The following is a 13,967-nucleotide window of genomic DNA, read 5'->3' as shown; positions in this document are numbered from 1 at the left end:
GGACAATTATTATACTTCGAAGCACCTTTTCGAACACCTCCTTCAGTGCAAAACGCTGGCATGTGGAACAACGAGAAAAGATCGTCGAGGCTTCCCTGGTGATCTGAAAGATTCAAAATGGGAAAAGAAAGCTGAACGTGGAGACATTCGTTGGATCAGGGAAGGAAACGTCTTGTTTCTTCAGTGGAAGGACCGTAAGGCTGTAAGTCTTATGAGCACCATTCATGCAGCCAATGAACATGTGCCTGCAAAGAGATGTACAAAAGTGGGCAGCAAGTGGAGCGAGAGGACCATAAGAAAGCCCTTGTTGGTGCATGAGTACAACGCAGATATGCTGGGCGTTGACAAATCTGACCAGATCATTGGAACATACAATGTGCTTCGTAAATGAGTGCGCTGGTGGAAAACACTCTTTTTCCACTGCATAGATATTGCTTGTGCAAATAGTTTTATTCTATTTCAATAGCATAGGAAAGGGCACCCCGATATTCCTGAGCTACCTCCGAGTGTCCGCTTTGACCAGCTTTCTTTCCGAGAGATGCTCATCAAGGAAATTTTGAGTCTTGATAATCATCAACCAGCCAGCATCTCTTATCTGCCACCCGACTGGGTTCGCCACAAGCCCGAGAAGGTTGACAACCGAAGGAACTGTAAGCAGTGCTATGAGAAAACCAAGAAAGAAGTGAAGACAAATGTTTTTTGCAGCACCTGTGAAGCGCACTTTTGTTTTACGACTACGCGTAACTGTTCCGCTGATTGGCACATGCGTCATGGGCGCAGAGTTCAAAGGTCGCTTAAAAATATACTTTTTTACCTAGAGTGCTCAGATTTTCAGGAAGTGTACCCGAGTTCACGGACAATCACTAGTATATTCCAGTTTTTTTTCTTCTATGTGTGTTGAAGTGTAGTGCCAATTTTGTGTCTTCGCATGTATGTTTTCCTTACTTTTCTACAGCTTTCAGAGATAAAATATAAAAACAAATGTCACAGTGATTACTTTGTATTTTATTACATTGAAAAGGTAAAACATTCAGCTAAATTTTCATATATAACAATCCATTGTAGAACAAAATTTTCCTAAGAAAAAAAATAATATGTAGGCACGTAGCAAAAACGGCCGTTTTCTGCGGTAAGGAAAGAGTTAAAAGATTCCAGAGGAGTGGAGCAAAATCAATAATAAAAAATAAACATTCAATAACGATTTAGCGGTAAATGCGAGAATAATGCTTTATCATGAACTCGCACAAGTTTGGGGTCCTGATTCATGATTTAAACCAAGTTCACCTCATAGCAAAATGTTGTTCTGTAGCTCACTGGATACACGTCCTGCCTGTTATAGGAACACAGCGAAGTTCAACTGCAACTGACGTAGGTCCAGAGGAGACAACCGTCAGTTAAAAGACACACACACACACACACACACACACACACACACACACACACACACACACACACACACACACACACACACACACACACACACACACGCGCGCGCGCGCGCGCGCGCGCGCACACACACACACACACACGCACGCACACACACACACACACACACACACACACACACACACACACACAATTAAAGCAAGCGATGCTTCTCATTATAGTACTATTCTTTATTTTTGTGTGATTTGCCTAAATGAAGCTTCTGAAGAACGGAAACAATACTTCTGTCCCTTCGGTTTTCGTCTAAGCAGATTTTACTGTATAGTATTACAGTAATTGTACCGCAGATACGTTTTATTGAAGATAAAGTATATCGAGATGGGCAAAACGCAAGACTACAGTATATGTAGTTTGACATCAGTAGTTCAAGCACGCCAGGGACTATTTATCGCATCCCGGCTTCAAAAGAGATACCATTAGAAAGCATAATCCCAGAAATGTATTCAGTATTCCAGTGTGTGGGCCTAACGCCGGCACGACTGCTCCGTGTTTCCAGGACTCGCTGCGAGTTGCAGGCCGAGTACACGTACCGTCTCTTCCTGGCGGTGAACCATGGCGAGCATGTCGGAATGGCTGCCCGGCGGAAGCACCTGCTCGTCATCCTCAACGAGGCGCTGCGTGCGGCCGTCGCAGCTCTCATCCGCCGAAAAAACATGGCAAGCGAGCAAAGGTATGTATAGCCCTTTTTTTAGAGCGCAGCTCATACGCGACCGTTCCTGCGTTGAGCATTGGCGCGGGCGTACCTCGGCGGCGTCGGCGTAACCGAGCGAACAAGCAGAGCGGAGAATGAAAGAGCGAACGCTTAGCGCACCGGGAAAAGAAAAAAAAAAGAGACCACTCACCCCCGCGAGAGCACTTTTCTCACTCGCGGGGGCGAAAGTCAAGAAAGAGCAAGGAGGAAAGCATGAGACGGAAAGCGGAGGAGGCGTCAGCTGCTGAGGTCAGCCCACGGTACCAGCGCGTGTGACGTGAATCACTGCTCCTGCAAAGGGTGATGGCCAGCGGCTACGAATAAGGCTCGATGTGACGATCCCTTGGGTGTTGTCGCCGCTGACACTCGTGGTACAATTTTTCCGCGTGAAAGGGCCGCTCTCATCGTTGGTGGAACGAAAGCGTCAGAATAAAAGCTTAGTTTCGTGCAAAACAGGCTGTGCGGCGACAATGGCTACGAGATCCCGCCAGAGTGGCTCGCGTTGTCTGGGAGGTCTGTGGGCGACGGCTGGAGGTCTGTGGGCGACGGCTGTTGTGAATCGCGCCAACGCATCACCAACGCGCTGCCTTTCGCGATCTCCAGATTAGCGAGGCAGTCACGTCACACTTCGCTCCGGACGTTGCAACATCCGCGCCAACCAATACATCGCTGAATGAAAACACGTATTTTTGTTGTAGGCGCCGCCATATTGCCTGCGCAGTGGTGCCATCTATGGGCAATCGGCGTGCTAGTTTGGGCGAGCGCTCGTAAATGCATGCCAGGTATACACTTGGCGGCAATTTCTGGTGGTTTATCTCGCGCTCCCTCGGTCTATCTGGGAAACAAATCTGATTACTGAAGGGATTTAAGTAGACATGGCACTAACTACTGCTGGCGATGAGGCGGATGGAGCACCTGGCCAGACATGTGCGCGCGTTTGTGCGTGCAGTCAGTCTCGGTGATCAGTAGTGTATTTTGAAAACATTTCACAAATGTAACCGTACAGCAACATTTTTACTGCAATTCTAAGCTGTGCTTTAGCAGAAAAAAGTAGTTACGGAACATATGACGATCTAATAGCGTGCATGTCGTTCTGCTTCAGGGGAAGTTGTGTTTTACTTTGACAAGCATTCGAATTGTTATCTGTAGATACACTGCGCGACTACCTCCTAGTTTGTTGGATGAGGTTTTCGCCCACGAATGAAATAGCTTTTGTTGATGATAATAGCACACCGTACATTGTAAATCAAAGTTCTCGAGTGGTCGAGTGACAGGCTGCGAAGTGCACGAGCGTTTGAAGCAGTGGTAGATGCTGGGTTGTAGATTTGTTTCTTCTATATAGCACATGATACAAGCACGCGACATGTCCATGCGAGGTCTTACTGCGGCGTTAGCCACTGATGTTTTTTTTATAGTGAAAGAGGAAGAACACTACTTTTTGATGCGAAAGCATCATGTGTCACATTACGCGAAAATCCGGCGTTGTATTTGGCGGCGTGACCGAATGATGATACCAAAAATAGCCGACAGCTAAGAGTAAGACCACAACAAAAAATACTTCAACTGATGTCAAATTTCGCAGGGAGGTTCCTGTAAACAAAGATGTCAGATTGTGCGTGCAAGTTTATTTGTGTTGGTGAATTGCAGTTTTCTCCAAATGGTCAAGCGTACACAGTTCGCAAAATCATACGCGGGCAAAGTGTTAAACTGGTCGCTTAAAGCGCCTCTCACCAGGTCTGGCCATTTTGAGCTGACGAGCTCAGAGCATATATTGAGCATAATTTCAAACCGAACACCACTTTTCCTTCTCGCGGCGGCCGCTCTCCAAGCCGGAGGAGGACGTACTCGTGTGCCTGCACCTACGTAGTCGTGTCCGCAGTGTGACGTCGCTCGGGGTGACACGTGACTTCGAGAATTATTCAAGACAACATCTCTTATCTGTGCGATCTGTTGCTTGAATTGACGAACTGAAGTTTAGAGAAATAATAAGACACACAAACGGAATGTCTGCTTGTTTTTTGGTTTACTTCGCACCGAAGCAAGAGAGATCTACTTGCGCTTCACCTGCTCATTCCCACGGTCGTGCAGTCACGTGCGTAGGTACCGAAACTATGGCATTTTCTACCGTGCTGCAGCACGTGATCATGCTCTGCGATCTGCTTGTTCTGCCTCAGTATTCGCGTAGCACTGATTTATACCGCTACATGACCGGGATAGTTGGAGAAGCATGGGAGAGGCCTTTGCTCTGTAGTGGGCGTAGCCATGCTGCTGCTGATGATGATACCGTTAGTCATGCTTCCTTGTGGACAGCGTGCAAAATCGTGCGCTGCGCGAACGAGACAACAAGCTCACGCGCGACGCCGTCAGCGGAAGTGCGTAGCGCCGAAAAGAAAGCGAGGATAAAAAAAAACGAAGACGGGGCCTGTGAGGTATGCATCACGCGATCCTCGAGAATGAGTATGGGAGAGGAACGCAGGAGAGGAATTTCGCTTGCGAAGGCTAGACGGGGTGAGTGGAGAGAGCGTGTTGCGTGGCAGTGAAGCCCGCCTGCTGAAATTATGGGTTCGCGGCGCAGAAATATTTCTATCTCGGCTACGAATTTTTAAGTTTTTGCAGCAGAATATTCCCTAGAGGACACGTTACCACTTCCAGCGTATAACCAAAATTTTCTATGGGGCCTGGTGAGGAGACCTTTAAAAATCGGGCATTAAAAATTCCTACCGTAACGGCTCGAGAGAAACAGTTGCCCTCAAAATTTTTCTGTGCCTATGTAAGCCGCGCAAGTGTTGCGCGTTTTTTAAGATTATGTTGTCAGGTTATACGTTTACAATAATTTAGCCATATACAAAGAATAATTAGAGAAAAAGAGGCCGTCTTTAATGCACCTTGTATCGGAGTGCTTTGAAGTTTTCTGGGGCACACAGGCGTAGCACGTTTTAATATATTTGCTATATTCGTTTTGTTATTCTATGGGCAAGCAGCTAGTGATATTATCCCTCCAGACTTGGGGTGTGCGAATAATGATTTCTGAAACCGAATCTAATACGAATCCAATAGTGCCAGAAGCGAATCGAGTATCGAATACTTTTCGAGCAGTTTTCCGTATAATATAAATATATAATATAATATATATTATAATATAATATATATATATAATATCCCGATTAATATAAAACGATGTTCACATCCCTGTATTCTTAAAGTTAGCAAGTTTCTGTCATTGCATAGTACGCTGTGAAACGCCGCTCGTTAAAATCACAGATGGAGCATTAGGAGGATGCAAGTAGTTTCTTCACATGCACAGGACTTTTCAGAGAGTGCAAATGATCGCTGTTGAACGTCTGAAGTATGTCTACCTAACTGATGTAGCCTGCTCCACTATTACTCCGCTAAGCTTTCATATTATTTGTATATACTATGCCTGCGGGGGTGAAAATATACCGTACTTTTGTTCATATTTTATGTTTTTTATGTTTTATGTTCATATTTTATGTTATTTGGACACAGTTGACGTTTTGAAATATTCGCAAAGTACTCGAAAAATACTCGCAATTACGAATAGTGACTGTTCGACTCGGTCTTCGAATCAAATAGTGCCCCATTTGATTCGTTATCCAAATTTTCGAATATTCGTACACCCTTAATCCAGACGCCACTCCGACTCTTATTTGCTCATCCTCGTTACTAAGAAGCTTTACAAACATATCCTCCAAACAAATGCATTGTTCTAACTCGAACTTAAGGGAAATTTTTAGCGCGGTCGCTCCTATTTAAATAAATGGGAAATCAGCAGTTGTTTTTCTCGGCTACCCCTGCACCGAACTTAATGGACTTCGTTGAATTTGAAACAGAAAGTTAAGAGTTAATGATTGCAGCAAACGAATGTTTCATTTGGGTTGCCAATTTTTTTAGAAAATCTTATTAAACTGCAAACTTTCAAATGCGTAAGTTTACAACGCTACCTTAGCAATGAAAAATTACAGGACAATTCGGTAAGCTGCACTAATATTACATGTGAACTATACAAATATGCTATATTAAACGCCACACTTAAATTTAACCCTAATTTCGAAATAGGACTTTTGCGAGAACCCTTGCAAGCATTGTAACAAAATCGCGTATGTTGTGTATTCGTACACGTAATTTATCTGCTTTAGATGAGCTAGCGGATCGAGTTTACTGACCTGCGATATTCGTCTTTGATACCGAGTTACAAGTTTTTAAACTTCGTGTCTCTATTTTTTCCAACTTCCCGACTTTCGGCAATTCCTGTAAAAAGTTTCATGTCTTAAATAACAAATGTGCTTATTACATTCACTAGAATTTGGCTTTTTGAATAAATGCAACACGTTTCATTCAACTTGTTCCACAGTTCTTGCTGTTATTTTTTTTGTAATGGCATTTCTGCGTTCTGCGCGTATTTAAACATGCGACATCGTGACATCGTAATTCGGCCCAATCTAAAGGTTCCTCTTAATGCATCACGCCAGTTCGATAGCGAAACCAGCGTATACGTATGCCCGCGACCACATTCGTGCAGAAAGAAAAATGAACTCAAGTAACGATAATGACATTCACCGGAAGTTTCGGCGGAGCAATTATCTCGGCCAGACATCTCAGCTTTCGAAATTGTGACGAGCTGTCTGGCCAGGTGTCTAGCAAAACAAAGTCGAGTCATTGCCTCTGCTGTCAAGCAAGTAGCTGGATGTCATTCATATAAGATTGATACGTAAGCGCACTCGTTTCCAAGTACCGAGGTGAAGTAACAGTATCAGGGTGTCCATCTCTTTATTCGATTTCGTTTAGTTGTGCATCTGGCATACGTCATAGGGGGAATTTCGAATTCTTTAAGGGCTATACGCCGCGTGGTGGCGGAAAGACGAAACTGAACAAAATATCCCATATTTCTGGGTATGTGAAACAAAATACATTATAATTGTCCCCACTGGATACGAAATTTTCTCAGAAATAGGTTCTGAAAGCACTGGTAGCAAATTATTTGGGCAGAATGTTTCTTTTTTTCTTCCTCTAACGTATCTTATAAGTGGGATTAGTATGGTAGCGTCCTTTCCGCGGCTTTACCGCGTACGACCTTTCGTGTGGGGTCACTTTCTTCGTCGTGTCCGACACACGCGCCCCAACACCGCGCGTACGATGCAGGCACGGCAGCACAGACGCTGCCATCAACAGGCTCCAGAGGATCAGGCTCGACGTCTGGCCCAGCGACGAGCTGCTGCGCATATCGCGCGACGAGCTGGAGCTCATGTACTCCAGCTTTCCGGAGCCGGACGCGGCCCACTCGTACCTGGAGCACCTGCTGGCCACCCGCCGAGCCCTGCGTTCCCTGCTGGGCTCTCCCACCTACCGCCACCTGACGGGCATCGGCGCTCAGGGGGGACGGAGCCGCGACGGTTTCTTCGGCTACGATCCCTTCGAGAACGCCGTGTTCGTGTGGCCCGGAGTGCTGCGGGAGCCGCTGTTCTACGCCCGCGCCACCAAGGCCGTCAACTATGGCGGCGTTGGGGCCGCCTTCGCCCGTCAGCTGACCGCGGCCATGGACGTCGACGAGGTGTTCTTCGACGCCGAGTAAGCGGCTGCCCAAAGGTGTAATCGCACAGGGTAACGAGACGGCAATCTACAGAGATACACGTTTTAAAGGGAAAGCTTCACTGATCGCGAACTTGCGATTTCGCCGTGGCGGTGCTCTGAAGCGGCACATGACGTCACAATGCGCGCCTCGCCGCGGATATTTCTCTCTCGCCCTAGTCACTACTGCGCATGCGCCACTAATAGCACCAAGCCACAGGTGTACCGCCGCTGCGCAGCGCCGGGCCTTTCCGCCGCCGCCGTTTGGTATGACATCACACCGCGTTGCTCGTCGTTGTGCTCGCCTCCGCTCCTTCGCGAGCTGCGTCGCATGCCTGATAACATGTCGGAGGATTGAAAAGGAGAGTTCGCGTGCGCCGCAACCACAGTTGAGGCGGCAGTATGGACGGCGACAATTCTGATAAGCAGGAGGAGGCCTAGAATCGACATCGGAACGAGATGAAGAGGAAACGAATCGCCCAGGAAAGTGACGAACAGCGCGCCGAACGACTGGCTAAACGCCGCAACATAGCTAGGCAACCAGACTAACCTAAACTTGCAATCGAGACTAACCAAGACTTAACTTTCGCTACGTATATCCTGGCATAGCCGAGCTCAGCCACGGTCAATTTTTTTCCTTAAAACATATTAACAAAAGATTTTGAGCGTATTGCCGCCTATCGAAAGAAACATATATACTTTTACAGCTGTAAAAGCTGTACTAAAAGCTGTACCAATAATTCTCATGAACATGTGGGGGTTCCATACATGTTCCCATGCATCATATCGGGCGTGTCCCATATGATGCCCATGTGAGCATAAGTGGGTCTCGGAAAAATTTGGAGGACGCTTAAACTTCGCTTTTAAGAGTGGAACGCGACAGCATTCAAAGATCCCCGACTGCTTCTCGCGTTTTCCGGCAACTGCAGCTTATGTAACCGTAATGTTTACCGAGAAACGCTGGCGGAGAAAGCTATGCACGAAGGCGGGCTTTCTGGCGGAAACGCGGCCTCCTTCGTGGGCCGCGATAGAAGGACCTTAGCGATGCGCGGAGGCGTGCGCCATCTGGAGGTGTTGCAAGGACCTGGGCGCGCCACTCTATGAATGGTAGAAACGCTGGAAAAGGGGCTTGTCTTGGAGTTTCCGCGTAACAGAATTACGTTTTCTCGTACATTCAAATTGCAATCCGACGCTAACATCTCTGTAGGCTGCGTACTTCACGATTTTTCTGACGCATTTTACTTTGAGAAATTAAATTAGCTGAGTAACTTCTTTGCACTACACGGAGGGCCTGCGTGGTTGGGTATGCGTGGCTTGGAATTACTTGTCGCAAGAAGACGGTGAACGCTGGATGCCGGACGCCGGATTTTCTGCGACACTGGGCCCTTAACGTTATCACGTGAAATAACACTTATGTTCCCACATGCGGGGTGTTTTTCCTTATGGTTAAGAGAATTTTAAAAAAATCACCCGTGGCGTGTAGCACAATTCTACTCCTTCACTTAGATTACTCTCAGTGGCAGATATTATTTGCATGAGAAACCACAATGAATATTTGAGTAATCATGAGATTTCCGCTTATTAGCTTATAAACTAATTAGTTGATGGTACACATTGTAATCTATGAATTGGAAACGGTGACTGGCTACGAAGTTACATCACGGTGACTTCGAAAGTCATGTGACAAAGGTATTTCCAAAATTTGCGACGAAGTGCAGTGGTGTTCCCACAATTTTTTAACTTCAATGTATAAAAACGCATTTTGTTAAAAAATCATCAGTGGAAGAACAGTGCATTATTACCGCACGGTTGACTGTGCTTAGCTAAAGAATTGGTGCTGGCGTCAAAATTCCTTTCAGGGGGATGTGCCTTGTGACATCACTGGCTTCAATTCGTGTATTGCAATATCTGGGCTGAATTAATTAGTTAAATACCCATTATTAAATATTGTTACTAGTCACTTTGCATCTTGATTTCTACTATAATACCTGCCTCTTTGAGTAAACCAGCTCAATTTGTTTATTTGTGCTACATGCCGCCGACGATTATTTTTTAATTACGTTCACGTTAAAATAAAGCACCCAGTATTATATAGGGCAAGCACCATATGTATGAATAAGTGAAGCTATTCGAATTCCCCATAAAAAATGGCTGTGGCTTAGCTAAGGTTAAGCCCAGGATGCGAAGCATACTAGCCTTTATTTTAGTTGTTGAACCACTGTTTAGCCTGGTGAACTTCTGTTGCTTGGCTATATTTGGTTCGGCTAGACGAAGAAACAACTCATGCGTTACTCTGCTTCGCCTTCAAGAGTGGAACGCGACAGCGTTCCCGTCGACCCGCTAAGGGGTGTAAGACAATGGGCTACGGCGCAGCGACTACGCGCCCCGCATTGGACGCGGTGAGCGTCGAGCAACGCAGCGTTCGGCGCGGCAACGAAATGTGCGCCTGAGCAAGCGACGCACGCCTGAGCCTTAGAAACAGCTCGTTTCTAAGGTAACACCGCATTCACTAGAGGCGCTTTTGTACCGCTTTGAAGCATCGTACTCGTAGCTCAGTGGTAGCGTCTCCGTCTCACACTCCGGAGACCCTGGTTCGATTCCCACCCAGCCCATCTTGCAAGAGTTGAGCCAAAGCCACCTAGAAAATCAGTCTCTGTAGCACGCCGCAACCTTCGCTTCTCATTCCAACGAGCAGCTCTGTCTCCAGGAGGCATCTCACCTCGTGAGTATCTAGCAGAGGCAAGCGCAGCTGCTTATATACCGCCGCGAGCGACGGCGCGAGTTGGAGCCCCGTTTCTCCTCTGTCGTGACGTCATGGTGTCACGTGGTCAGCCTTGAAGGCGACGGCGCGAGTTGGAGCCCCGTTTCTCCTCTGTCGTGACGTCACGGTGTCACGTGGTATTGAAGGCGACACCGCCGCGCCTGAGGAGCTGGGTTGAGCCCTAGTAATATGCTTCGCATAAAACCCGCGCGTACTCGTATAACATGAGAAGGATCTCAATATAATACCATGTATGGTAGATAACTTCTGGCAAATTTTATTGTGCAAATGCGACGTTGCTGGACAGAACCGAGATAACGTTTTTGCAGTAGCTCGGAGCAAGTCAGACTATTTCTTGTGTTTTGCCCACTTATTAAGTAATTATGTTGCCCACGGCAACATAATTACTATAATTTATTCATTTGCTCAAATATTGTATTCAGAGCAATAGTGTCAACGAAGAAATCATGGTAGACCATCGGGAAAAATTCCCGATCCAGCTTTCTGTTCTTCACTACATGCTACAGAAAAAGATTTTCTTGCGATAGGAATTATATGGACACTCCAAGCGAATTGTGGTCGTGGCTGTAGGTATTGCCGTAGAGCTCCACATATATTTAGGTATAAGTATGCGGTATGTTTATGAATGGCCTATATGCCGTATGTGAAAGGCATAGATACTATTCAGATACCGTGTTGCTCAGACCTGGTCTTACGTTTCTGACTCAATTATTCCTCAGAATTTTCAGCAGCCTGTAAACAAGTACAATGAAACATAACACTCACAGCGCATGACTGTTATCTTAAATCTTCTCAGACTAATAAACATTAAAAGTGCAAAGCGATATCGCTGCTCAAATCTGAAAGTGATGCAATTTCACTGGCATAAACGGGCAGCGTAGTGGCGCCTGTGCGAGATCACGACAGACGGCTTACACGGCGTGTTAGACCTTTCAAGGGTATACCAGAAATTTTGTCTCACCACGTGCGTCGCGTTCGCGTTAGTAGGACCCACGTATAATTAGAACACCGCCCGAGGAGTTTAAGCGCTACACTAAACCATGCTATCGGAGTCAGTGCTTCGTTCATCGGGCGAAACTTCCAATTTTTGCCAAGCCTGAAAGAAAGCCTGCTAAACGCGTAAGAATACTGCACGTCCAGCTGTGCGGCACTTTTTTCATGTACTTGGATTTCTCGCCCCAATCAGTGAGCGCAAGACATGCTACCGCGCGCGATATGAGAGGAAGCGCCGAATTCTTTTGTTAACGACGATTACTCGTCATACTCGGCTACAGATTGTGCCCGTGTATCACGAGTAATCATCGTTTAAAAGCGAATTTGGTGTTTCCTCTCACATTGCTCACGAAAGTATACATCTTGCTCTTTAAAATCCGAGTGGGAGATCCACGTGCCCAGGCTGCCACCACATGCGCTGGAATGCTAGGCTTGGGATTGGAAAGATTCGCATAGCCGACGTTGGGGTATGCCTGTGTGGTGCCTCGCATAACGAACCTAATTCGCTGCGTAGGCGGTTTATTACGAGACATTCATTCCGCGGGACATATTCCCATTTCTTTCCTGTTGCAAACACATTATTACATTCCTAGACCTTGGTTCACGCTGCACAGCACGCATGTATGATGTCGGCATTTAGGTGCGGCCATCTGTACAATACACTAGCATATTTGCACGATTGCCCGGTCTGTTGGCTGCGGAATCACGCAACGAAACAAGAAACGCTGCCCAGATATTCTCACTGTAACAAATATTTATTCAATTGCATCATGCATTTCTTTCATAATGCGATTTCACCTCTTAAACTCTTTCTACCACTTTAAAGGGAATAGCTTTCTTTGGTTATTTCGCACGTACCTCGAACGGGCACCCTTGTCGCAGAACGCCAACAGCATACTGAGATGCATGTAATGTCGCGCGAGAGGTCTGTCACGTCTGCTTCAGATGCACTGGCCCGTGGTGCATGTGTGTCGCAATTTTCGACCGCTAAGCATTTTATTGCCTTCAGGTCCTTGCTTTCTAAATGTGCGCTTCTTGCAGTGGCAATACACATTTCAATGCTACATACTTGCAAACCTATTTGTATCTACTTTCACAATCCTTATGGCACTTAATTGCAGCAGCTTCTGTGATAATTAAAGCCACGTACAGCGCGAAAGATGAGGGCTAAGAGAGCCGAAACACACTGTGTGTGCCGTCTCTCTTATTCCTCGTTCTTCGGCCTGTACGTTGTTTTAATTATTAATAACCAACTAACACGAGTCTCCAGGCTTGTGCGGTAAGCTAGCTCGGTTTAGAAACTAAATAATCAGTTATTTGTTTTTATGACACGACGGAACTGATCCGAGGTCACATGCATCACCTGCAATGTGAAGGCCGTGACGTCAGCATAAGTAGTGGGTGTGCGAGGTGCTGCAGGATGCCTTCGAACTTCGCAGGAACAGCACCTGGTCGGTTCATCGCAGAGACAGGGCCAAGGGTGACTTGAACGCCGAGCAGCGGGCCCTGGGCATCGCCCATGACGCCTACGTCGAGAACGTGGAGTTCGACGAAGGTGGCGCCGGAGCCCAGCACGTCGTGTCGCTGGAAGAGTTCTCGGCGGAGCAGATCTTCTTCATCTCATACTGTCACAGCCTGTGCCAACTTTTGCCCTTTCGCGGCCACCAGCGGTGTACGAACGCCGTGAAGGGCTTTGATTACTTCGAGGAGGCTTTCCACTGCAAGGCTTCCAATTTGTAGCACGCTGTACACATATCTCTGTGCCGATGGCCGCCTGCCACGCCAGGAATGAGCATTACGTGGCAAATTGCGAAGTGAAGCTCTAAACAAAAACGGAAAGTAACATTTATTTAATGATCATTCTGCATTTCTTTTCACGTCAATAGCGGAGTTTTCTTAGCAATAAAACATTTTTTAATAAAAATTGCTCCTTTAGGTGCACTTTGGCACTGGATGCAAACAGTGCAAGCCGCACCGCACGCGGGCGGTTCATGAAGGGCGGATGATGAGAGCAACCGGTCACAAAATTACATTTCTGCTGGGACCGCACGGTGCGGTGTGGTTCGCATGCGCGCTCAGGTTGGCCAAACAGGTAAACAGCAGCCGGCAACATGCAACAGCGCGTTGGCAGCCTCGAGCATGTGCTGAAGACCACCAGAATTTCGCACCGTGCCAGGATTTTGTTATAACGTTTGCTTTCTTATTAGTTCTTGACGTGCAGGCTCCTCTGGAACAAGACAAAGGCAGGTCTTGTTCCAGTAGGCTTCCCACTGACACGTGTCTGACCACGTGTCTGACAGGCCGCATGATTTTAAGGCATGCATGTAGTCAATCACAACTCTTCGTGCAGGCACCAGGGGAAGTATTCTTCAAGAATCCACCTAGTGGACTGTCCATTTCGGCTGCTGCAGATTGGCTGGGGCCGCTCATCTCCTCTTCCCTCGTACAGTTGCATCCAATCAGCAGCGG

At 46.8% G+C, this 13,967-nt stretch overlaps 1 protein-coding gene across 3 annotated transcripts in view; it reads left to right on the top strand.

Annotated features, from left to right (window-relative positions):
- LOC135905001 (EEF1AKMT4-ECE2 readthrough transcript protein-like) overlaps positions 1–13,422 on the top strand; it is a 57,617-nt gene extending 44,195 nt beyond the window's left edge. For 2 of the 3 annotated variants that reach the window (XM_070541227.1, XM_065436000.2), the window contains 3 exons: positions 1,943–2,116; positions 7,298–7,723; positions 12,938–13,422. In XM_070541227.1, the coding sequence (XP_070397328.1) occupies positions 1,943–2,116; positions 7,298–7,723; positions 12,938–13,238 (901 nt within the window). In that variant the 3' untranslated portion in view covers positions 13,239–13,422. Of the gene's footprint in view, positions 1–1,942; positions 2,117–7,297; positions 7,757–12,937 lie in introns of all 3 variants that reach the window. The other variant, XM_070541226.1, reaches the window with a different exon arrangement.
- Positions 13,423–13,967: the final 545 nt, after the last annotated feature.

Source organism: Dermacentor albipictus, chromosome 6, assembly GCF_038994185.2.
Source record: "Dermacentor albipictus isolate Rhodes 1998 colony chromosome 6, USDA_Dalb.pri_finalv2, whole genome shotgun sequence".
Lineage (NCBI taxonomy): Eukaryota > Metazoa > Arthropoda > Arachnida > Ixodida > Ixodidae > Dermacentor > Dermacentor albipictus.
Note: the sequence above shows the minus strand (reverse complement) of the source record. Positions and strands in the feature narration are given on the sequence as shown.